This window comes from Caretta caretta, chromosome 18 (assembly GCF_965140235.1).
Source record: "Caretta caretta isolate rCarCar2 chromosome 18, rCarCar1.hap1, whole genome shotgun sequence".
NCBI lineage: Eukaryota > Metazoa > Chordata > Testudines > Cheloniidae > Caretta > Caretta caretta.
Genome location: NC_134223.1, coordinates 18,566,493 through 18,593,140, shown reverse-complemented (window position 1 = coordinate 18,593,140; position 26,648 = coordinate 18,566,493). Strand labels below are relative to the sequence as shown.

The 26,648-nt window shown below is 38.1% G+C and overlaps 1 protein-coding gene across 3 annotated transcripts in view; it reads left to right on the top strand.

Annotated features, from left to right (window-relative positions):
- The window catches only part of MORN1 (MORN repeat containing 1), a 134,703-nt gene that overhangs the window by 2,242 nt on the left and 105,813 nt on the right, over nt 1-26,648 (top strand). For all 3 annotated transcript variants that reach the window (XM_048824561.2, XM_048824560.2, XM_048824559.2), the window contains 7 exons: nt 632-730; nt 2,054-2,164; nt 3,423-3,513; nt 5,454-5,541; nt 20,568-20,664; nt 23,629-23,739; nt 25,913-26,036. In XM_048824561.2, coding sequence (XP_048680518.1) covers nt 632-730; nt 2,054-2,164; nt 3,423-3,513; nt 5,454-5,541; nt 20,568-20,664; nt 23,629-23,739; nt 25,913-26,036 — 721 coding nt within the window. The remainder of the gene's footprint in view (nt 1-631; nt 731-2,053; nt 2,165-3,422; nt 3,514-5,453; nt 5,542-20,567; nt 20,665-23,628; nt 23,740-25,912; nt 26,037-26,648) is intronic.

Sequence of the window (26,648 nt, the reverse complement as noted above, 5' to 3'; positions counted from 1 at the left end):
TCCTCTGGAAACAAGTGTCACTTGACTGTTCTCTAAGACTTTTGTTTATATTTTACAAATAAAACAAAAAACAGTAATTTTCTTTCTTTTGTTTTTGTACAAATAATGAGAATCTATTATATTTGCAACCTTATATTAGGTGCTTACAGACTGGTATGAAAACAAAGTCTTTATCTTCCAAAATTTACAACCTCTAGAGATGAAATCCTGGCCCCAATGAAGTCACTGGCAAACCTCCCATTGACTTCACTGGGGCCAGGTTTTCACCTACACATAAAATACTTAACACTTCTGTACTTCCTTTCATCAAGAGACTAGGTGCCTAAACATTATTTTGATAAGTGTTAGGAATACCTAAAATAGATTAAGATTCTTTAAAAGCATTAAATAAGTCTCACAAAACCTCTGTAAGATGAGTAGTTTTATCTCCTTTCTGCAAATGGGTAAATCAAGTCAGAGTGGAGAAGTAGCTTGCCCAGGGCTGCATATTAAGTCACACACATTGCTGAGGTTGAAATTCAGAAGCCCTGATTCTCGCTTTACTGCTCAAACAATTAGATGTAGTGTCTCTGAGATTATAAGAAGTCTATTGTCATTCAGAAAGCATTTGAAGTAACATATTGTTTCCTAGGTCATGGTAAGCTGTTATTTAAGGATAGAAGTTATTATGAAGGCGAGTTTGTAGATGGAGAAATTATGGGAAATGGATTGCGATACTGGGCATCTACAGGTTAGTTCTTTTCCCTGGAATACACCATACTCTTTTAACATAAATTTTATCCTTTTACAAGGATATGTAGAAAAAAGTACATTTGATACCTATCTATATTGTAAGTTGCCACCTTGCTTTGCTCTAAATAAGAGTTTTTCTGGGTTTCCACTGTAAATCCTATTTTTTTCAGGTTTTCATGTGTTTGCTGTTTTATACTGGATTATGTTGACTTTTGGTTAACTCCAAGCAAAGTGCATGTAATAGTGGGCGAGGGGTAATGGTGTAAACCAGAAGGATGTCTCTTATCTTTGACAATAAGAAAAGGAATACTTGTGGCACCTTAGAGACTAAATAAGGATCTCACAGGCAGATCCCTACACCTGCATCAAACTCTTTCAGCCCTGATCTTGTAAGAAAGTAAAGGATTAATCACCCTGTGATTAGTGAGCGGATCTTGTGTATGTTCTCACACATGGATTTGTCAATGAACCTATACCCCAGCTGGCACACCTCTCCTTTTTCCTTTCTTGAATAGAGAGAAACTCTTCATGAGCTACTCCTTACCCAAAAATTATTTAAATTCAGCCCTAAATGTGGGGCATCATGTGATTGTGCTGCCCCAGGAGATATTATAGGAAGGAACTGTAAGTCCTCACCTCTGCTTCCTTTTTGACCTGAGGGTAAGTCACTTCCCCTCTACCCCCAGCCCTAGCGATTGGCACTCTGTGGTGGCTGGCACGTAGCAGGTATGGGGTGGAGCCCATGTAACCTTTTATTCTATGAATAAATTGGGTAAATGCTTGACAGAAAAATATAATTATTTCTCATTCTGGGATGGTATAGGCACAGACAAATTCACTGTACAGTCCTGTATTTTTAGTACCAAGCTCCTGATTTCCCAGGCTTCATACAGAAGATTTGAATGACTACATGCCATCAAAAAGCTGTTAAGTTGACTATGAAATTAAAGTACTTCTTATACATTTCTTAACCATAAAAGAACATATTATGAATCTTTTTTTAACAAGTCACTGCCATTTTTAAGATGCCTCAGTTTTAAAGACCTGAAGGAACATGGATTATGATTCATTAGTTTTAAGATAAAGACCTAATGAACAGTTTTTTTCTTCATTTGACTGTACTGATAATAAAAAGCCATTGTTAATTATTCACTTTATGACTTTTTTAAAATACCTTCTACCACTGCTCTGTAAGTAAGGTACAGTAGGAACCTTTCTTTATTAGCACTCTTTAGACTTAAAAAAAAAAAATTATTAAACCACATTTGAGACAGCTATTATTTCTTTTTTCCACTTTACTTTCCGATATATTTGCTTCAAGGAAACACTTACTCAGGTCAGTTCGTTTCTGGAGAGCTCCATGGACATGGAGTCATGCAGTACAAAGATGGTGGGAAATATGAAGGGGAGTTCTCCTATGGAATGAGAGCAGGTAAGTTAAAGTCTGAGAGGAAATTTTAATTAAAATTCACTCTAAAGTAATTGAGGTCCTGGTTAATTATTATTATTATTATTTTATTCATTATTAATCACAGTTATGACAACAGTGCATAGGAATCAACCAAGAGTGGGGCCCTGTTGTGCTTGGCATTATACACACAGAATAGTAGAAAGTCCCTGATTCAGCAAGGTCAGGCCTAACTTTAAGCATGTAAGTGGTTCCACTGAATTCATTGGAGTATGTTATTAAGATTAGTCACGTGTATCTTGCTGAAATAGGCCTTATTTACTAATTGGGGTAAAATCCCTTCACTGTCTGTCTCCTTTCACCTTCCCCCAAGAGTGTCTCAAGCATAGCAAACTTAGTTAGAAAAGTTCATTTACAACAGATTAACCCAAGGACTCTCTTGCATTTTGGTGGCCAAATTCAGTTTAAGTACAACTCCATTGACTTAATTTGAGTTAAATTGCACCTGCTTACGCTACAACTGAATTTGGCACTGACTGTGTTTACACTTTAATTGACTGGAGTGTGGTAGAGTGAACATTTGGGATGATGAGAATGAGTTTAATGCAAACCTCTGGAGATTTGAAATAAGCCCATTCTTATATTTATTCAGCTAGAACTAGATAGGTTTTCATGCAAAATTTGTGGTGCCCTTTGTGAGATAACAAAAGGCCTGATCATGCAATTATTTGCACAGATGAGTAACTCTGCACACGAGTAGTCCCATTTTATGCATGTAATTAATCCCATTGAAGTCAAGCTACTTACCTATGTGATTGTTTGCAGGACTGAGTCCATAGAATGTTCAAATTTGGGGGACAGGACCACTTACTTGACTAGATACACTGTGAGTAGCTCTGATGATTTTAATGGGACTACTGTCAATGCATAAAAGTTAAGTGTGTGTGTGTCTTTCTGTAGGATCAGGGCTTTAGTTCTTACAGCACCTAGCATGTGATGGGTGCCACTGAAATAAACAACAACTTCTGACCTGATTTGTAGTCCATCAAAGTTTGGTAAAACTTTCTATAATTAAAACCCAAATTGTTTGATTTTTTGCTAAACCTTCATCAATTCGCTATGCCGTGAGTTTGAAGTAGATATTTTCTGTGCAGTTTAGAAGTTAACTATATTCAAAACCCACATATTAAGGGATTTTATTGCAGGGATATGTAAGGATATTTCCTGCCTCTAGAGGTTGTTTATGTGTCTGCTAAAGATTTTTCTATTTATTATTATTTAGGACATGGATTACTTGTTGACAAGGATGGACAAACTTATCAAGGAACCTTTCACAATAATAAGAAACATGGAGGAGGGAAAATGACCTTCAAGTAAGTTTTTAATGTTATTGTATTAGTTGTTTTGCTCTTGTTAATATAACATTTAGGGGCTGGATTAAACATGCAAAAATTGGGAAAGTGAGTTAAGGTGAAACTCACTCTGTTATGCCTAGATCTAGCAGTTCACATTTTGCATGTATAAAAGATTATCCTTTGATTTGGATCTTGTAACAAGTAATTACATCTTATCCAATATTTAAGTTCCCCTCAGTTCTGAATTTTATTCCATTTTGTGTTAAACCGCAAACTCTTAATTCCATTTTTATTGTCCTTGTTTTATGAAATCAAAACAAGAAAAACTTTTGTGGAAATTTGAAAGTTTAAAAATTGTCTCAAGCACACTGTAATTTGTCTGATCCCTTTGGAGTGATTACCCTCTGTCCTGCTAATGAGTATTGTACATAGAGATTCTTTGGATCCAATTAAGCAAAAACAATCCATGCAGGTTCCATACCATGAAAACCTATGTGAGGTTAGGAAGTTGATTTTTCATCTCTTGTGAGGTATTGCATGGACTTCTTCAACATGGAAGCTGGACAGAATTTTGTTTGAGTTGGTGTTCAGCTGTTGGACATATGTACCAAGTCCACATGCACTACTGACGGACTTTCTGAAAGGGTTCTTTAAAAAGACATAAAGGGTTTTAGGTTTTCAGAGTGAAATACAAAAGCTATATTTAAATTGCAAGAATGTCAAAAGGCTTTTTTTTAAATTAATTAGTACTGCTGTATTTTAAAGAGAGCCACATGAATTCAAAAGTTAAGATTTTATATGTGGCGTTTCAGTCTATAGCCTAAGCTGAGATATTAAACTCCTAAAAAGATAAATTTACACAAGAAATGCTGGCAATCACAGTGCAAGCATTGCTGCTCTAATTGCTTGTAAATCATTAGTACTTCACTGTGGTACTGCTTTAGCTGTGCCAGTAACACACAGCTCTGTCAAAAACTGATTAGCTCTGGATTTGCCACTTGTTAACATCTTGTTTTTTAGATTAAAAAACTTTCAAAAGTCATGTGGTTATCTAAATACAATATATTTACAATAAAGTTCAGCCTCACCAAAACCCATGCTATCAACGGCTTTCTGTGTGGACCGGAATTACTAGGTTAATATTTTATTTGGCTGGAATTCTGAGTCCTGAAGTTTTAGTTGCAGAGACTCCATGTGCCATTGACTGTAGAGTCAAAAGATAGCTCAGCAAAACTAATTTACACTTTGGATTTATCCAAAGCCTCTGAAGTCAAGGTGGAAATCTTATCATAGACTTTAGTGGGATTTGGATCAGGCCCTGTGCTTATGCTTTGCACTTTGTTTTCTATTTTCTGTTTCTATTTTGGCTGTGCATGGATAGTAGCCCCCACTGATCACATACCAGCGTATAAGTAAGCATACAATGAAAGAAGAATAACAATGCCAGAAAAGGCTTGACAGCATGATAGAAGCTGATCAATCATTCTTACTCAGTAGGGAACTATAGAGGACTTCTGTTAATAGGAATAATAAGAGTCTGCTAACAAGCCATTTCCATAGCCTGTCATGCTGATCTACTCGATCTGTTGGCTTACCTTGGTTGCAAAGGGAGTTGTACCTTACCCTTGCCTTACCTGTGGGAATAAAGGGAAGGGTCTCATATAGAGCTAACTCTTGCAATGTATCATCCATTGTCTGTCTCTGAGATGAAAAAACTTTGAAGGCCAGTGGTGGGAGCTGGCTGAATTGAGCACTTCCTGGAGGAAGTGCCAGTTGACGGTTGTTGGCACTGTCATGCTGACTTCTCTGTGACCATGCTTATTTGCTGCTGCTGTTTACTTTTAATGGTTTATCCTGCAGGTTTACAAGCCCTGGTTTTCCAGGATAGCACTTTATTTTATCTACCAAGTCACAAAGCATGTAAACATTAAGAATTTTCTCCTGGTTGGTTGTTTCAGGAATGGTGATAAGTATGAAGGAGACTGGATCCTGGACCAGCGACAGGGGCATGGGGTACTGCATTGTGCCGATGGAACTGTATATGAGGTATATAAAGTGGACATGTGAGAAGCAGTAGTGCTGTAACTAGGAAAGCACAAGGGAGGATTGTACAGGGTGCTTCAGGTGAATAGCCCAGAAGCTCCATGACTAGAGGTGGGCATACTATTCACAGCAGTCAGTTCATTTGTCAAATTTAACCCCTGTTTTTGATCATGAATTATCCATTAGTAGAATATCATTTTTGGGTTATTGACATTCTTCTACTATTTATATGTATATACACTTCAGCTGTAATTATTTGGGAATTATTCCCTAGGACTATTGGAATATTTGCTATTTGTAAATCACTATTTGCTCTATATTGCTGGTCCTTTAAGACAGTATTACTTCTGTTGCCTGGTTGGACACCTGAACATTTTATAAACAGGATGAGTAAATGAATAATTCACTTTTTTGTTGTCAAAATTCATATAAACACACCATGACATTTTGTCTCCACAACCATCGTGCATATGAATATTCACAGAAAACAGATAAAAAAGTCACAGTAACTCTAGCGGCACTTAAGCAATTGTAAGATGCCACTCATAAACAGTGTTATTACAGTGTTGCTGTAGCATGGGCCTGTTTCTCCAGTGCCTAGCACCCAAAGTGCATGTTGAGTGCTACCAAGTGATACTTCTCTGCTCAGCTACACCCAGTAATATTGTTCCCTGACTTTGCAGAGGTGTAAATGGTTATACAAGATGCAAGAGAGTGGAGAATCAGGTTCTATATGTTTATACTCCAATCATTTGTACGTACATTGGAGGAATTTTAAAAAAACAAACAAAGGAACTCAGTAGCATCTTCGATTAATTTCAGATACGACATTGGTATGGTAAAGTGGTTTCAATGCTGTGAAATTCTATCCCTGTGCAGTGTAGCATGAATTGCAAAGGCCCAACAAATGTTTCACTTGCTGCTAAACTAGAGAAGGAGAAATTAGTTTGGTAGAGTATGGAAAAAGAATGAAATCTAGCATCAAATTCAGCTATGGGGCCCAATTTTCCCCTCACTTTTATACTAGTATGACAAATGATTTTAGTGGAATTGCTCCTTATTTTCACCATGTAGGTGAGAACAGAATCAGGTCCCAGTGTAAACAGATGGAGTTTATACCAGGATTACAGCAGGGCAAAATTAAGCCACTTCTCTTCTGACACTGCCCCCAGTATACACATGACATTCTGCTAAATCTGATGGGTTTGTCCATAATATAAATGACAACCTAGTAACAAATGCTGATTAAAAGTAATTAGAAAATGCCTGGTCACTTCTTTTTGTAATAAGAGGTATTCGGTTGCTTAGGAAGTCAATATTCCATCATAGAAAGGTGAGAGTTTTTCCAGTGTAAATGAAACAATAAGATATGGCAGGGTGTGAATTATTTTGTAATAACTCACAAATAGATGCATTCAGGCAGGAGGCTGAAGACCAAGTGCCATCATATCATGTATAGATGTGAATTATTATACAATAAATCAGGCATAGAGTTTTGTTGTTACAATTATAGAATGTCTGGGAGCTAAAAAAGTCTCCAGTTTTGAGCTGTTCAGAATCTGAACCAGGGCCATTTTATGTGTGTATGTAATGGAGGACCTTTATTTGTTTAAAAAAAAAAATCACTTCCTTGAAACTGGCTTTACACTGCCAGTGTCTGAAGAGATAGGGTTGTGATCCAACAGTGTCTTAGGCTTCAAAGTGTTTTTGTTAATTTAAAATAAAAGCAGTATTTAAAAACAATATCAAATTTTTTTTCTCTGCTACTGTACCATTTCTTAGGGAATAATTGAGATGATATAGTATTATGTGGCTAATTTTCCTGCTTGGAGTGATCTGTGGATATGTCTATTGCTGTTTTACAGCTCAGTTATATAATGTTTAGTAACTAAACCCAAAAGGTTTTCTATCCAAAGCAAGTGTCAGAAAGCAAGCCCTGTTTTCATCTTCTGAGTCTCTCTCTCTCTCTCTTTTTAATTGACTTTGGGCCTGATCCAACTCCCGCTGAAGTCATAAGGAAGAGTCCCACTGAGTAGGGCCTTTTGTGAAGAAGTTTGACAAAAATGGAAATGCAGTTATAGTGTGACCACAACAACATTAAGCAATCTGGCTATCCATCACAATGCATAGTCTGTTGTGTCTTATTGCTCAGGAAGTACAGAAATGCCACTCATGCATTCATGTAGGAAATTAGATAATCAGCAGGAACAATTTCTATCTGTCTGTAAACGTGTATGCCACGCTCACATTCTCCAAAATGTTAGTGGGGTTAATTTTAGGGGATATGACAAATTTTTTTCTCTTTGCCTCCTCCAAAAAGTGGTGGTGGTGTTGCCAAAGATCTTTTTCTGTTTTTTTTTTTAAACTTCAAATAACTCTACTGATACTCTTAACTTCTACTGGTATTGTTAGGGTAACGTTTTGAGGGGCGGAGGGGGGAATAGACTAGCATATGGAAGATACTTTTAATATGGTGGCATGTTGTGATGTATTCATTGTCTCATGTATGTGTGTTACTAGTTTATAGCCTTAGGCCAGGTGTATACCTAAAACTTGGGTTGATCTAGCTATGTCATTTGGGTGTGAATAATTGACACCCATGAGAGACATAGTTAAGCCGACCTAAGCCCCAGTGTAGACGCAGCGAAGTCAACCGAAGAATTCTTCCATCAACCTAGCTATAGTCTCTCGAGGGGGTGGACTGACTCACAGAAACCCCTCTGGTGCTATAGCAAGTGTCTGCAGTGCTGCCGCTGTCCTGCTGTAGTGCTTGTAGTGTAGACGTAGTCTTTGTCTGTGGGGATGGAAGCGTAGCCTGTATGAACTTCCCTTTGGTGTACTTCGAAAATTCAGCTTTTCAGACACTGAAAGCTAATGTGAAAAACAACTTCAAGAATTACTAAGATTGTACATAGAAATAAAAAAACATTTAATCAAATGTCTCGGATGTACCATTATCATGAGATTTTAGAGAAATTCAGCTCAGGAAACAGGCAAATCAGGATGTGGGTACTCAATTGACTTTGTCTTAGGAAGGGAAACTTGACTTTCCTAGTAAAGCAAGGGATTTCATATGTCTGTTTTAAAGACAGTGGGGTTGGACTATCCCAGTGATACTCAAACTGTAGCTCTAGTGTCATATTGACTGTCTCTGCATGAGATGCTGGAGGAGCTCAGGGTTTGATTGCAGCTGCAAATGGATTGCCTGATGTCCGGCTGACTGAATTGAAGACTGCCTGGTGCATGTGAAGCAGTGTGCCGGGAGTGCTGGATAATTGGAGAGAAGTCACCAGGATCTCTCCTAGGTCCTGATTCAGCAAAGCATATGCTTAGAGTTGGGAGGAGATTGTGCCAAATGAGGAAGAAGAGAGCTGCAAAGTAATTGCAGTATGATGTCCTGACGTTCCAAGGAAATGTTTTCATTGTGAAGTATCCACACTTGAAGATTTTTCATTGCAACAGTTCAGTGTTATACTACAAAGATCACAATGCGATATCAGGACTCTGCAGTATGTTTATTTTTTGGGTTTCTGCACCTCCATTTGATGGAGAAGTTGTTCTCCAGAGCTGCAAGCCTAGTCCAAGTATTCTATTGTGTTTATAGCGGGAGTGTATCTTTTATTCCAAGAAAGAGTGTTTCTTAAATTCAGGAATTTTCAGATTTTGAATCCTTGGCATCAAACTATCTCCTTTTGAAACTGATTTTAGTGATCTAATCTTAGACCGTAGTGAACACTTGGCATCCTCAAATACTAGCCCCTACAACACACACAATTAATGAGGCATTATAGAGCATTCACCTCTGAAGAGGAGCCTGGAATTTGACTACCAAGGGGCAGAAGTGAGGCTGGTGATCTGAACTGCATGGGAAAGATTGTACAACACCTGTGCTTACTACCTGGCTCTAGCCAAAAATACTGTTGGCATCCCTCCTCCCTCTCGAGCACTAAATCTCCACTGAATTCCAGTAATATAAAGTTAATCAGTGTGTTTATTTTATATCATGCAAATGTGGTGTATAATTAGCCATGCTTTCCATACTGTTCTCTGTTTGATATCAGTGTTCCTATGCTGAGAATTTTTTGCCTTTTCAGTTAAAGGTGTGTTTCTCAGTTGAATAGACATGAACATAGTAATTCTTCTCCCTACCCTCATTTCCATGTATGCATTTTTTAAAAAAGTATCATTTCCATGACTATACACTACTTTTGGAATATAATCAATAGGACAAGTAACAATTGCTATTCCTGGGATAGTACAAATAAGTTTGAATTAGATAGGGAAACTATTAACAAAAAATGCACTATTAGCAGTATGTTTCTGGTCTTAGGTACATGTGGCCTGTCCATGTTTTTATGAAACATTGCTGACTGGCAATAAGAAGGGAGTACTTAAGTGGCTTGGCATTGTTGATAAACTGAGTGTAGATTATGCATTATTTTGCACCACTAGGTGGCTCTCTAACCTTTGTTTACAGACTGATCTATTAAACTCCACAAAGTTTAATTTTCTTACATTAGATCCTGGACTGCCCCTGCATGGTTGTAAATGTTTAGTATTGCACTTAAATTTACAGTGGATATGTATGCAAAAACAGAAACATTGTTTGATAGGAAAAATATCTAACAATTCTGTCAACAATACTTTGCTCATTAATTCAGCATTTTAATTGACTCTTAGGCAAGTTTATGAAATGAGCAGAAAACAAACAAAAATCCCAACATTGCTATTAGTATTCATCCAACACATACTACTTTAAAGAGTTTATAAATACTGTGGTTATAAAACAATAAAAACTAAGGAACTTAGTCATGTTTACTATGAGGGTTTAACTTCTTCCACTGTTAACTATAACATTGTCTTGTTATTAAGAATGAGTTGCTCAGTCTTCCAGAAGCCTTGTCCAAGTCACCCTCGTGATCTAGACCTTACAGCTCAATCAGATGGTCAAATCTTTCCACAGTTGCAAGTTGAATTTCTTTCCACACACTGCTCCTAAAGCCTCATTCCTATGCAGGATAGCAAAAGAAACGTCCCTAGCTGCCTCTGGCATTTAAGGTGGGATCAATGAAGGGATTTAGCCATTGCAACATTGAGTGTCATGGTGCCTAGAAAAATCACAGGTACAACACTGCAATCCACAAAGCCTAAATTAGAGACCTAGACTCCCTACAATGAATGGGGAGATAGGTACCTTAGACTGCAGTCATCAAAGCTAGCATGCTAAGTGAGAAGCCACCTAAACTAGCTCGTGGGAGACGCTGCATAGGAGATATATGCCTGAATCCAAACTGCATGAAGGCCCCTAGCTTTGCTAGTGATCCAGAAACTGAGAGATGATGGGCACTCAGCCACCTAAGTTGTGTGCAGGGATTGACAATTATGGCAGAATAGGGGCAGAAGCTCCCGTATAACATTTAGTCTAGTGGATAGAATACTTGCCCAGGCTGTGGGAAACCCCTAGTTCACATCCCTCCCTCCTGAGGGAGAGAAGGGATTTGAACAAGGGTCTGTTACCTCTCAGATGAGTGCCCTACCCACTAGTTTATAGAGTCATTCTAATACCATCTCTGACCCAAATAATTGAGGATTAAATTGTAACAACTTCAGTAGGAGAGACTGATGAAGCCTCACACTCCCTGGGCAGTTCTGTGTGAACATGCCTGAGGGGCCTGATGCAGTAGGCACGCTCAGAGGCTGCCTCCCAGACTGGGTGCCCATGTGTGACTTGGGCAGCTGAACTCCTTTCTATCAGTTTGCAAATCACTCTGGAATGTAGGCAGAAGATAGGCAGTCAGATGCCTATCATGAGGCAGCAGCACACATGCTCAGACAGGAGATAGGTATCCAGCTGCCAAGAGTGAGGCTGCAGTACACATTCCCAGAGGGATAAAACCTAGGCACCAAGTGAGTTTAGGCACTTGCAGCATTAGGGGAGTTTTGTGGATCAGACCGGTGCCTAAAAATGGGACTTAGGCCTACGTACCTTAGTGGACCCACACTTAGCCTGCATTGTGCGGGAGGTCGGACTAGATGATCATAATGGTCCCTTCTGGCCTAAATATCTATGAATCTTATCCGTCGTCTTTGGCTTCGGCATTTCATTTCACATCCAAGTTTATAGTGGGCATTGTCTCTTCCATTCCAACTTGGAAAAAATAGACAGATGATAGATTTTAAGACTACCCATCGTGACCTTAGAGAGATGAGAGGATCCTTTCTATCTCTTGCCTCTTGTCAGCTGGTGGCTAGACTTTAGTGCTGATGTAAACAACTAGCAGAATACACCACCCACTTTGTAGATCTTATGTGGGTACATCTTGAATGTTACCAAGTCACATTTCAACTCAGTGACCCTTATGATTTATATTAAGTGGCACTTCCAGGCAAGCTGAAAAGAATTTCCCTACTGGCAGTCAATAGGAGCTATCCCAGCTAGAAGCACCTCTGCACATCTTACAGTACCATTTGTTAAACCCTGAGGTTTATCTAATTTTTTCCCTTCTCCTGTAACCCCACCATCCTGTTCATTCCACATTACAACTAAGCTTTTTGGGCTAGGCAAACTAGAGATGAACATTCAATTAGGCATGTGAAGAAAATCTCTTGTCTAAATTGCTTTAACAAATTATCCTATGACAGATTCTGTTGAAGGTGTATAGAAAATCTGCAGCAAATATTTTTCCACTGTTTAATATTTTAGTCAGTTATTAATGCAAAATTAGTTTGTGTTATAGTTATTTACATTAAAAATTATGGGGGTTGAATATTCTTATATCAATTAGTCATATTTATGTATGTAGCACCTCTTATACATGTATTTTAATGCCTTCCAGGAAGAAAACTGCCAACAATATGGTTAAGATAATTTAGGAAAGCAGATGCAAAAATATCTGAAGATTAGGTTTTTCAATTGCTGCTGGAAGCAAGAAATGAAGAACTTTACGTCAAATTTACTCTCAAAATGTTGAGATATCTAAAGGCAGGCCCTGCCCCAACAGTTTAAAGATAGGTTTCAGAGTAGCAGCTGTGTTAATCTGTATTCGCAAAAAGAAGAGGAGAACTTGTGGCACCTTCGAGACTAACAAATTTATTGGAGCATAAGCTTTCGTGAGCTACAGCTCACTGCATCGGATGAGTCTGAATGCATCCGATGAAGTGAGCTGTAGCTCACGAAAGCTTATGCTCAAATAAATTTGTTAGTCTCTAAGGTGCCACAAGTCCTCCTTTTCTTTTTAGTTTAAAGATACTCATAATACAATAACAGCTCAGCTCTTGCTATGCTGAATACACACTTAAAAATAGAAGAGTTCAACAAGGTGTGAATTGTAAAAAATGAGCAATACAATTTGCAAAACCTAATCAGAGATTGTGTACTGGCGATGAAAAGATTCAAAACCAGTCATGATGCTAGAACAAATCTTGTTATCTGTATCAAGCACAGGGAATCTCATCCCTCTTGTTTTGCCCATGAAAGCTTGTGCATGTACATTTTCTTGGCTTAGTCTTTGGGCATTCAAAACTCTTATGTACACAAGCTTTATTTGTTGTAAGTTAGCTAGGACTTTACCCAATTTGCACACGACAGCTTTACTCATGAAAAAAGCATGTGCAAGATAGTGGGTACAGCTTTCTAGGTTGCTTTTGAAAGGTTATAGTCCTTATTGGGACAATGTTTTGAAGAAGCTGAGTGGAGAGTGGATCTAAGAAGCCAAATCAGCAAAGTCATAAAATAACCAATTTAGGGAAATAAGGGCATGGACAAATATTTCGATCTTTCAACCCAAAAGAAAGTACTTCTACATGGCAGTATTTTTGAGGTGTCAAAAAACAGATTGAATAAGGGCACGGATGTTACTTTGGTGTGTCTGTGCTCTGCGTTTTTGATCTGTAATAACACGACAGCTGGATTTCCTTTTAGGACAACCCTTGGAAGGAGAGAAATTAGTAAGCAGGTTGGATCAATCCGCTGATAGCATATTTTGATTTTTCAAAAATGTTTATCTCAGCCAACAGTTTGATTGAACAGCAGGTGAACAAGCAGTAGTTAAGACTACGCTAATGGGGGAAGCTGTTAATGGCAAAATAACTCAGGTTATCATCTGCATAACCATAAAAAACTAATTTCACGCTGGGGGAGGAATGTTGCCAAGAGGTAAGAGCATGGGATCTAAACTGGAGTACTGAAGAATCTATAACGAGAGTAGAGCATTGAAAGTTTCAAGGCATAAAAATTCCCATCATTGACCTATATTCTTATGATTTCAATTTGAACATGTGAATGTGTGGATGCAGTTGAGATTGGAAAACAATATAATGAAATCCATGCAAACTTCATATGTATTAATGAACTAAAACATTTATTTTTCCACATGAAAAGTGTTTCCTACCTATGGTTACTCTTCTTTGGTGGCTGCATAGGTCCCAGTAAGCAGATGCTGTGTTCCATTCTGTCCCTGTTGCTGCTTCTTTGTGTGTTTTGGCTGAGTTTAGTTTGTCGTCTTTCCCAGAGGAAGGCCTGCTGTTTGATACACCTGCTAACTACACTAAACAGGTGGCTAGCCCTATGGGCTTTTTCACCTGCAATGTTTTTTTCTAAAGATCCATTTGAGTTTCATTATCTATTTTGAAGATTAAGAGCCTCAGTAATTATGAAGATTCTTTAAGTTTAATTGGTATTTAAATTACCAGATTTCAGTAGTTCTGATTTATACCACATACCTGTGGAAAACTTAGAACGTATAGATACAGTAAAAAACTCATCCCCAGTTTGACACTAAGGTAACATAGTGATGAGTGCAATTAGAACAACCTAGATCAGTAATGTCAGCAGAGATAAGGTAGCAATGCATTTTTTTAAGTAAATAACAAAAAAATTTAAATTGCTGTTGGCATCACTGGCTATTGCTTCACTCATGAATATAACTTTTTATTATTATTTGTATTCCGGTACTGCAAACACTGTGCTAGGCGCTTTCCAAACATATGAATGTTCAGTCTCTCTAATACTTCTCTCTAATGCTCCGTGACCATATGTTACAATCAAAGGCGTGTGCCTGATGCAATATTCACAAGAAAACGACAGGAGGGTGTAACCAATAATAGTTATGTCAAAATATAGACCAATAATCCAAGAAAAGCTCTTTCCTCACCCCCTTCCTTCAGTTCACTCAAATTTGTATATAACATACAATAGATTAGGATGAGGTTTTATAGTAAATATTTTGCATTGTGACAGGATATTTTACCCTGAGAAGCAAGCTGTTTTGCTTACTCAACCTAGGAGTCAGGTCTCATTAGCTCCAACTTGGTAAGATAAACAGTGGAGAGTCTTTGAAGCCAGACAGGGGCCAGGGTGTGAGACAGGTGCTCCTGCAGGGAAAAGTCTCTAGAACAGTCAGCTAAGAAGGAAACTCAAGATACAAAGTTTATAGTAGATGTTTCAGTTAAAACCTCAGGAAAGGGAATTGAGTTTTGGACACTAAAATGTTTTCTATATTGAGAGCTGGGTGGGGAGTTTGCCAGGTCCCATGTATTTCTGTAGAGAAGATGTCAATGAAGTATTTTCCTCTACCCCCCCAGCCCATAGTTATTGATTTTTAAATACAAGGAATATTGTGTACATTGCCTTATTTCATGGAAGGGTGAAATGCAGTTTGAAACCTTGATGTCTTGCTTGGTAAATGGACATCATACAGTTTTATCATGTAAGTTAGACTAACAGAACTTGAACTTGAACTTAAATAATTTTCCAGGATGATATGCAGTTATTATTTGACACCTGGGAAAAATGAAAAGTTGTAAACTTTTCGCCATTAATCAATTACCACTAAGAGTGTAGGTCTAGGAATCGTTGTGGATAAATTATAACATTCTGCCAAACAGAGCTTGCAAGAGAGGAAGATAGGTACAATAAGTCATGAAGTATCTAAACACAAAGGGCCACATATTCAGTTGGTATAAATTGCTGTAGCTCTGCATACTTCCATGTAGCTCTACTAATTTACACCAGTTGGGTACGTGGCCCCTAATGACAGAATCCTTTAAAGCAATGCATCCTTCAGTCATTGTTTGAAGGACAAAAGTAATATTAGCCGACTAAATAAGAAAACTCCTATACAAATGAAAATGTCTCAATGGATTGAAGCTTGATAATGGAGATGTTTGGGCTTTTATCAATCAAATTAGGTCATATGGAAATAATATACTGACAATAGCATACAAGATGAGACTGAAGTAACCAAAATTAATTATAATAATAGTATAATAGCTACTCATTTAGAAATGGAAACACCATCAATTAACTGGAAATTGCTTCCTGAAATAAAAAACGTACTTGTTTCTTGAGATTCATTGAAAACACCTTTTCTTTATTCATAAGCAGATACCTTTCCGTCACCCACCAGTGCAGAAAAGAATTAGTATCAAAAATAAAAAAATTCCTAGATCAAAACAGAAATCTGCACATTAATCAAAATGTGCTGTCAGTGAAGAAATTGTATAACTTTCAACTGCCCCAAGTAGATTGCATTAGTGCTTTTTGTAATTATTCTGCTATTGTTTAAGTTTTGTTGAATGGGAACTAGCTATTTCTGAGTTGTGGTGTGCTAGGGCAGATCTCTTAACCTCTCTATGTCTCAGTTTCCCTATTTGTAAAATGGGGGTGATACCTCTTTCACAAGGATGTTGTGAGGATTAATTAATGTTATAACATGGTGCTGTGGAAATGTTACTCTGTACAGGTGCTAAATGTTCTTATCTACTTATCAAACATTTGTTACTTGCATTTAAAATAGATTTCATGTGAATACATTCAACTTGAACTTTATAAAAATATCAGATTGTAATTCTGGTTACTACTGACTGAGTAGGATAAGGGCCCTTCTTCATCTGATAGTTAACTGAGAAATAACCTCCCTGGTGATCATTTACTCTTAACCAGGAACTATTTGGTTTATTTTTTGGTCTCCGCTGACTGATGGAAATGGTACCAAAAATGGCCTTATTTAAATTAATTTTTAAAATTATTTTTATTAATAAAAAAATTAAAAAGCAGAGCTACCTATTGAGATCAATGAATGGTGAGTTTTACTTAAAACGAAAAGGCAACAAAAAAAACCACACACAATATAGCCCCCATCTGGAAACTTGTGGTTGGTTGGTTTTTTTTTTTTTTTCTGCCTCTTCCTCCCTTCTCTTGCTGGCTGGCTGGTGGCTGTTTTCCTCAGGGCCCTTCTGTGGCTCCGGCTGTTCACGCTCTTGGCTGTCCTTATCAACACGTGACGTGTGGATGGCGCTTCTGTGAACGTCAGCATTTCCAAACCTTGCATGTGTTGCATTGCTAAGCAACTTTTAGCAACACTTATCCCTCATCCTTATGCCATCTGGAAGAGAGGATGACACAAGGAAGTGTGCCAAAGAGAGGCTGAAGGCAAATTCAAAGAAAGAGATGGCTTAATTACATAGCAGAGGGAGTAACCCAAACAGAGAGCACTTGTGACCATTGGTAGAAGGTGGGCAGGCACCTTTTATGGATGAGGATGATGGACCATAAGAACAATTACATATCCTGCTACTTTCACTGTCTTTTTTTTTTGTAAGTGTTAAAATCTTGCTTGTTGGTAGCTGATGGAAAAAGAGGCATATACAGTAGAACTCTATGGCTGTGGCAAAGTTGCTGCCCCAACACACTCCCTCCTGGATGTCTCAGTGTCCCCATACTATCCTTTGGTCTACTTCAGCCATAAGATTGTCCAAGCCTTCCAGCCAGACCATTTTGCCAAGTCATGCCCCTTTCCAGGCCAGAGTCCTCTACCAAAGTCCAAAAGAAATGTAAACAAAATCAAGCCTTCAAACAAGCTGGGCTCAGTTGTCCACCTCTTCCTCATATGTGTACCTCATCTGCTACAGTTTGTCCCCCATGCCTTGTCTCTAGCTCCTATACCATCAACAACGCCACTCTCCAGGGACTGGCACACTCATTCTCTCTCTTAGGGGTTGAAGCCAGTTATGTCTCCTCAGGGCCCAAGTCTCCAGTCAGGCTTCTAGCTTACCCTTGGAGTAGCATGACTGCTCTGCTGCCTTTCTCAACCTTCTTTCAGGTGCATACTAGACAGAGGGAAGAACTCTCTACTCCCTCTCCCCAGCTGGCCTCACCCAGATCTTTATGGAAACAAGCCCTGTTCTCCCCCAGCTGGGCTCTATCTCTAATTTGGCCTAGCCCACCCTTCAGGTGTGAGCAGGAAGGTTAATTGGTTTCTCATATTAGCTCTTTCCCAGCATGTGTGCTATAAACACCCCATCACGATGGCACACTTGCATGTAGTAAAGTAAGATAAAAGTCTCCTATTATTTCAGTACATCACAGTAAACCGATTAGTTTCTAGTTATTGTGAAACCTCTTAAACTTCAGATTTCCCACCATTGCTATCACCAGTTCCACTCTGCTGGTAGTAGCAGCTACATTAGTCTAGCATGGAGTGGCTGGCTGGCTGACATTTTAATGGCGGTGTTATCCAACCTTCCTCAGAGCAGGTGTAGGTGACACCATTGCAAAAATGGCAATGCCTGCTTGTAGTGTGATTACATTAGTTACCACCATCACTACCTTGGGTGGAACTACACTGCTGATAGAAATGGTGGGATTTTTTCAGAAGAGTCCACTGCATAGTATTATCTCACCCCCCCCCCGCCCCACATACTTTTATAATTAAAATGACTTATTCTTCTATACATTTATATTGCAATAATAATAATTTTTCCCTCTGAAGGCTAAACACTAAATCTGAATCAGTGCCAAATTCCCACAGGCCTCTGTCATTATTGAGCTGCCACTTGTTTCCTTGCTTTTCTGTTAATCATGGTCTTTTACTCTCCTGAAAGTAACATAGCAGTGCTGAAGTTACTGGGTTTCCCCAGTACCGCTTCAGAGATTGAATTCACTTCTGTATGGTATCTTTCATACTAAGTATTAGTGAATGGTTAGAAGCGTGAGCACCATTTTAAGTGTTGTCATGCTAAGAAGTATATTTTTTGGTGTGGGGCATATTCAGCATTTTTAAATGATTGCTACATCTTTTCTTTGAGCTGCTTATTTTAACCATATGAAGAGAGGCACTGGTTATACAAAAGCAAAGGGTCACATTGTAACTCATGTTCTATAGTACTTTACTGCATAAATAGTCCCACTGATTTCAGTGGGACTACTTGTGAAATAAGGTGTTACTCGGTGTGAGTAAGGAATCAGAATCAGGCCCAGAACTACAGCTCTAATAACTGCATTTTGTTTACCTTGCTCTATACAGAAATATACATACAGTTTATATACATAGACCATGTTTAGTCCAAATGTACTTCCTTTCTGATATCTGTAGTGCTTGGTAACTCAGCTAATATTAACAAATATATAAACTTAAGCTTTCTTTCCAAGAATGACTATCCCTGTAGTTTCTCCTCCGAAATTTCTCTGTCCTAAAAGCCAGTTCTTTGCTCAAAGAGCTACTCCCACCTCTCTGTCCCAAATGGAGTTAATGAGTTGCACCTGCCACCAACAAATCAACAAAAATAAGCTGGCATCGCCCTGCAGGGTTTCAGCACCTGCTAACAGGATGGGACAAGAGAAGAGCCTGCCATCCGGTCCATCAGGAAACTTTCACTCCATGCTTTCTAACAATTATACTCTGAAGCAAATCGTTTTCAAATTATTTCCATGGAATGCTTTAAAATAATGATGGGAAAACTAGAATAAAGCGAGTTGCTGCAGAAACATGTTTCTGCAGAACTGTTTTTAACTGCCTGTGCTCACTCGCCCTTGTTCTCTAATTTGGATACTAATTACTAAAGGTGGAAAGAGTGGAAGAATTCTAACCTCTAAATCCATCTGGAATTTGAAGGTGGTTTAGACAAATTTAGAGTTATAGAAGCACATTGTTTTGTGCAGCCTCCATTTATCATACAGCAGAGCCAGAAATTGAACAACCTACCATAAAATAAATTTTAATTTGCAGTGGATCAGCATAGCAGAAATGAGATCACATGAGAAATTTAAAACACTTTTATTCTCCAGCTCCTAACACCCTGTGAAATTTAAGGAATCAGTGCCATGGAGCAAGAGAGAGCCTGAAACACATACTTTCTCGTTTTTTTTTTAATGCTACATATAGCTATTGGCAAATATTATAGAAGTACCACTTCACTTCCCACACTTGAACTTTTGGTTGTCTTTGTGTGTTGCAAGTGTGAGTTCCTGCTCCCCCGCTTATGACTGTCTCACCATTCTTCTGTTGTCCGCAAATAGCTGTGAAACCCACTAGAAAAGGGTGTCTGTCTCTCATACCCATCTAGGGCTGGTCCACACAGAAGATGACAACCTAATACTGTTACTCTGTGCTGTGGCTCTCAAGGTTCCAGTCGCTGAAAGAGACCAAGGTCCTGTGGGAAAAATAATATCTGGTCTTGCAATTAAAGATTTTATAATAAGGCATTCACACCAGGGGCCCAATTATGGTTGCACAGCAGCTCAATTCTGGCATTCCCTAACTTTTGAGCGCTTGATTTTGCAAACACAATTTTCTTTATGTGTATAATATTATATATCTTGGGTCAAATTCAGCAGTGGTGTAAGTCATTGAAATCTTTGGGACTGAATTTGTCCAAGGGTGTCACTCTTCACAATCTGTATAGGAAATGGTGCATCATTCTGCATGTGCCAAGTGGTAACTCATTCTCTGCATTTAAGTGCAGTGTAATTTCTTCTCAGAAGCACCTCTGATAATAGCGCCCCACTGTAACAAACCTTTGGCAAGAAATACTTGATTCCTCTTTTTCTTTAGAGGGTGTACTGCGGAGTGTCACGTAATCCTTGATTGTTGTGTGGTCGCCCATTCAACATGTTCACACAACTGTTGGAAGGGTACTTATAAAGAACCTTGAGGGCCACCCACTCTGCTATTGAGAACCCTCTGAAATAATCCCTTCGATATAAAGTAGCCTGTGTTGCAAATTTGAAATCAATGTGTTTCTATTTGAAGGGACAGTGGAGAAATGATGTGTTCAATGGCCAGGGCACTAAAATTCATTGTTCTGGTGTCATCTATGATGGACTGTGGATCAATGGCTACCCTGCTGGTACGTTCATTCATTATGCTGTCCAGTTATTAACAAGACTTCAACATAATACTTTGGCTGTCTCTCTGTTGATTAATATGATCTGGCTATAGTGTTAGCCTCCTCTGTGCACTCAGTTTGCCTGGAACATGTAGTTCATAAGAGTGAAAGCGGTAGCTATTTGAGTGGCACATTTGTGTGTCGGGGGGAAGCTATTAATTCAAATTAAATGTAGAACCACAGTGAAGTATAAAATGTTACTTTGGAACCTTTTTTGAAGAATAATGTGTTCTTTTCATTTTAAAGCAAATCACACATACATTTTTGGAGTTAAAGGCCATTACCTTATTCACAAAAATAACAATATAATGAGTTTAAAAAAACAAGTATTAAATTGTCCTGCTCAGAAAGCAGAGGTCACAACTTGAAATTCATCTCTTCCACAGTTAATTATTCAGTATATTCCTAGCTGCTTTCTATATGGTTTCACAAACCGCCCTAGATAAAAATTAACTGGAAGATCATGTACTATATTTCCAATAAATTCTGGTAGCTTTTATAACATAATGTATCATGGTTTCCAAACTGGAAATGGTTGTTGCAATATGTAAGAGGATTTATTTGCTGAAAACCTAATAGAATGTTAGGGCTGGATGGACGATGAAATTAGAAGAGCTGTTTGGGAAGAGAAGACCCCTAGAATTTCTTGATTTTTCTCTTTCAAAGGCCATGAGTCAGGCTACCTCCTCTTCTAGCTGAAGACTGGATATGGCACAGGAGATGCACATGGCTCATGGTGTCAGACCTCTAGAAAGAGTTTCAGAATTATCTCCATGACTCATTTTGCAATGGAAAGGGGAGAAGGTCTAGGGTAGAGGAAATAATCTCTTATGTGAAGCATAGTTACAGCACCTTGGAATCCCCTTTGATTACTCATCCAGCCTTTGTCTTCTCAGCATTTTCAAAGGTACACATCATCTATGCTTGACTGCTCCTCAACCCTTCTGGTATTAGTTGTAAATATCATACAAGAAGTAGGTTTTAAGAGAGGATTTGAAGAGGAAAATTTAGTGACCTATTGGAGCTGTTTGGGGAAGATGTTCCATGTGTGGGGGGCAGCATGAAAGAAATCTGAAATCAGTTAGTGGAAGAGAATAAGGAGGGTACTGTAATTTGTAGAATTATTATTGTTTGTATTACCATACTGCCTAAGAATCCTAGTCATGGAGCAGACTCCAGTGTCCTAGGCACTGTACAAAGACAGAACAAAAAGACAGTCCCTGCCACAAAAACTTTACAGTCCAAGGATAAGATAAGAGGCAACACATAGGTAACAGAAGAAGAGGAAGTTTAAGGAAAATATGAGGCAGTATTGGTCAGCACGATTGCCTCTGCACACCGGCAGGCTAATGTTGTCAAGTTTTTTGTAGGCATCCTGGAAAAGGAGAGTTTTTTAAGGAGAATTTTGAAGGGGAATAATGAGTTAGTTTTGTAGATGCTTATGGGGGGTGCCTCCCATACATGAGAGATGGTATGGGACAAAGCATTAAGCTGCTTGTTAGAAAATCTAACAAGTGAATTATGACAACTGGTACAGTGCCAATCAGAGGCAGGAGTTGACATCTTGGTAGTGAATGAGAGATGATAGGCAGGGTGGGGATAGGCTATGAAGGACACTGAAAGTGAAGAAAAGTAGCTCATGTTTGATGCCAAAGAGATGAGAGAGCCAGTGGAAGGATGCAACGAGAGGGGAGACCATCAAAGCACCATGGTGGGAAAGTGATTTTTGCAGCACCATTCTGAATGTATCTGAGCAGGGCAAGGTTGCATTTGTCAGGGCCAGAGAGAAGGATGTTGCAGTAATCAAGACCTGAGATGATAGAAGCTTCGATGAAATGTTTAGTTATGTGTATAGATAGGAAAAAATAGTACACATGGCCCTTTCACATAATTATACATTTTAATACCTCTAGTCAGGGTAATCCTGGGCGCATGTAAGATGGAAAAGGATTGGTTTAATTCCTTGACTCTGTGAAATGGACATTAATATTGTTCACTTTTCGAAGAATCTGAAACTGAGACAAGGTTAATCCACTGCTAAAAATCAGAGCTAGAAAAGAGCAACAAAGGTCAACTAGCCTATTCCCCTCCTGGTGGAGAGTTGTCCCCTAAGATACATTCTCATAACAAGCATTGTAAACAAAATAGAGCCTAGACAACTGTCATTCCAGTTTGCAGATTGATATCTGATCCACCTACATATTTGTTCACTAGTGCAAAAATCATACCTCTGCTTTCTAATTGTATTTTACACATAATCCCCAAAATTTTTCACACCTGATATATAAACAACATTAGTAAAATGCAGCAATCTCTGTGATGGAAGGATACAGTCAGTGGTACAAAGCATACTTCAGTGAAGGTGTGGAAGGGAAATTTTGACTTAAGACAAAAGATAAAACCATTTAATCTGAAAGTTCTCATCTGAAATTATCACACACAGTAAATTTAATGAAACTCAGTGCATCTATTTCTGAAGGATGAAGTGCTAAATTAACCTCTCTGGGATCTGAAGTTGTGGCTGTTGGGAATCAAGGTATCCTTCTCCTGATCACTACGATCCTGATCCACATCCTGTGGAAACAAATGGAGAGAGACTCCCGTTGACTTCAATAGGAGTTAGATTACACACACACCTAAAACACCCCCACCCTGTTTCTGCACATTTTGTTAGGCCTATTTCCACTAAAGGGATTGCTTAAATAATGGCTCATCTTTTACCAACCATCAATGAGAAGAAGATCTAGAATGAAAGTATAAGCAATTTGTAAGGCTATTGATGCCTAAGGTCTACTACCATCAATTCATCAATCTGTTTGGGAGATAAAATCATAAAAGATGCTCCAGAGCAAAGGTTCTTTGAAAGAGGGGGAGCACTTTAAGTCTACTAATAAGAGAAGAACTCAAATATATTTAATGTTGCAGCTCAAGCAAAGAAGATGGTAATTTTGGGCCCGGAAGTTATTGATGTAATCCAAGGGTCTGCTATCACCCTTCATGTCCAGCTACAGAATGAAGGAGGAGAGGTTTCTGAATGTAAGAACATGTTTACAGATATTTTCTGCCATAAAAAATGTTTCACAATTATAAATAGAGAATGAAAATACCAAAACATGACATTAAATTAAAATGTCCTTTTACAGTTATGATAATTTTTGTTCAAGGTCTTTTATGAGGCCTATAATTTTGCCTTGTACCGCTCAGGTATGTGGCTGCCTCCTAAAAGGAAATGGTTTGTGGAATCTTTGGGGTGTGTGATGTCTTGCCACAGAAGTCATTGCACATGACCCAAAGGTACAGATGTACACACATGTATACACAGGATCTACACACATCCTACTTGCAGAAAACAATTATATGTAAGTAATCAATGCCATAGGAAATGTTATCATATTGGTAGCATCTCAAGAAATGAAGTGTTTGCTAGGTTTTTTTGATCTATCAATGTCCCTAAAAATTTATGAATTTTACTTCATTTCTGAATTCCATACTTAATATTATATATGCACATAATTTGCTAGTCTTATTTCAAAATCTCAAAGTGGAAAGTCATTTACAATGTGGGCCTGTTGTGTTAAGAAGATAATAATGGGATACAATTTTTCGCAGTTAAATCCAGGTCATTAATGACCAAAATTTATAAGCATCTGACAGCTTGTTTGTGGCCTGTGTACATGAGTTGATGGTCTCAGTCTCATATTTAGAGAACATTAACTGGTCTCTTTGTTGACAGTCTTAGTAGAAAGATAAGGGATTGAATAGAGACAAAACTCTCCTCTCAACCCTAGAAGGGTTCTCTCCAGGTCAGTGTTAGGATAAATTGGAAGGGATAAAGTTTGTACTGTACTTGTTGTTTGGAGAGAGAGAAGACGTCATTTTCTAGTGCTGTCAATCTATGCCCTTTCACAATCAATGCATTCATTTAAATTCTGTATTCAGAACAGAAAACCTTCCTGTTGACAGTTAAAACTCACTTGGTCTTTGTAACCTTCTATTTAAAATTATTTCTGTGGAAGTCAAGGCTATCCACAGCATTGTGGAGTTAAATGAATGTATCTAGATAAGTATTTCAGAAAATATGACAGCTTTGCTACAGCTTTTCAAAAATACAAATCAGAGGAGGTTATTTAAAATGAATCCTCTGGAAAGGTTAAAGTATGTCTTTGTTCTTTTTCTCACAACTTGAATAGAAAATGTTCCAGGAAACTGAGATATTTATTCCCCATATTTGCCTTTACTACTGTTCCAGCCTGCTGAGAAGACAAGCTGGCTTTCAGGTTGTGATCTCCCAACTGAAAGTACAAATGACAGTTTTAGCTCTGTTGTTTGCGTGGCGTAGTAAAAGAAGACTCTTGGCAAGCTTCATCTACACGAGGGTTGGAAACTTTGAGTACCTAAGGCCTCTGCAGAATTAAGCATGTTTGCTAACTTTTCTTTGAAATTTTGCAAGGGATTCAGCGACTGCTGGGGTTCCTCTGATCATTACTTTTTGCAATCTGCTTTCTTTGGATGCTGAACTACGGAAAGTATAATTTTCCTCACCTTGCCCCTGGACTCGTATTTGGCTTCAACTTCTATGGAATTAAGCCAGCACAGAATTTGGCCCTAGTTTTTACCAGACTATCTATTTTTTTCTGTCGGAAGAAAACTTTATTACAATTATTATCAACACATCACAAAATGAAACTACAATACTGAAAGAACAAACTCAGCATCTGAGAGATGGAAGGACACACCATTTTGAGTGCATTGCCAAATAAACAATATAAGGCTAAGGATTAACAAATGAAGTGAATGAGCAAAAAATATTAATGGGGTATTAATCAAACATATTATTAGATCATGACTGAAACAGCTTCAATGAAAGAGAAGCAAGAAAATAACACTGGATTATTCTCTCAAGTAGATCCTGATTTCCTAGAGATTTTCATACATTTAAATCTTAATTTTTAAAAATATTTTCTTCTTCCTTCATCATATATTTTTCTTTTTAAAAACCACTGACCACCAGTCTGTTGGACAAAACAATAGCTTTTATTATCACCCTTGCTAACAAGTATGATGAGAGTGTTTTTACTAGGTGGATGATTCTGAAATTTTGCATAAACTTGTAAGATGATATTGTGCAGTTGCAACAAATATTTCAGTTTTTTACTACACAGTTATGAAATTTTAATTTTCTTTTTCCTGTTGCTCTTTTGATGGGAAGATGAGAATGGTCGACTTTTGGAGATCTGGGCTGGAGTCAAAAACCATCAAATTCCAGCAAGTTCTTCTACCAGCTTATTCAAGTTAATTGAAGAAGTTGAGAGGAAGCCAGTGAAAACCCCTTTGTACGTAGTGTGTGGAAAAATCTATTTCATGAAGTATTTTCTCTTAAATAATACACAAGGTGCAGTGACTAAATGTCTTGCAGTCACTCATTGGTGTTTTTCCTGTGTATCGGTGCTGACTTTCCCTTGCAGTACTTGACCTATCATCTAGTTCAAGCCAGATTCTTGGATTTTTCTTGTGCCATCACCACTTACTTTCTATGAGTTTCTACTCTTACTCCCAAGCCTATGACTTCCAGAAGGCACTGGGAACCTCATTGAAATCAGTAGAAGGAATCCTATTGATTTCAGTGGCCTTTGGCTCATGGCCCTGGGTGATAAGGCTAATTCTTTTCATAAACTCTGACTATATTCCCTCTTACGTTACCGCAATCTTCATTGACACTGAGTGTGGGAATCCTGGGGTAGATCTCTGTAGTCTTTTTTTTCCCTTATGTATCCGAATTACTTTGCCAGTATTTCTTGATATAGTATTTTGAAAGAAGCCATTTTGTTTTTCAGACGTTAAATTCTACAAATATTACTGGTGAGGTAGAAAAAAGATATTGAGTAAGTGATGAGCCTAAGCCCCATTTTCAGAAATAAATTAGGCTCTTAGGAACCTAAAAGGTT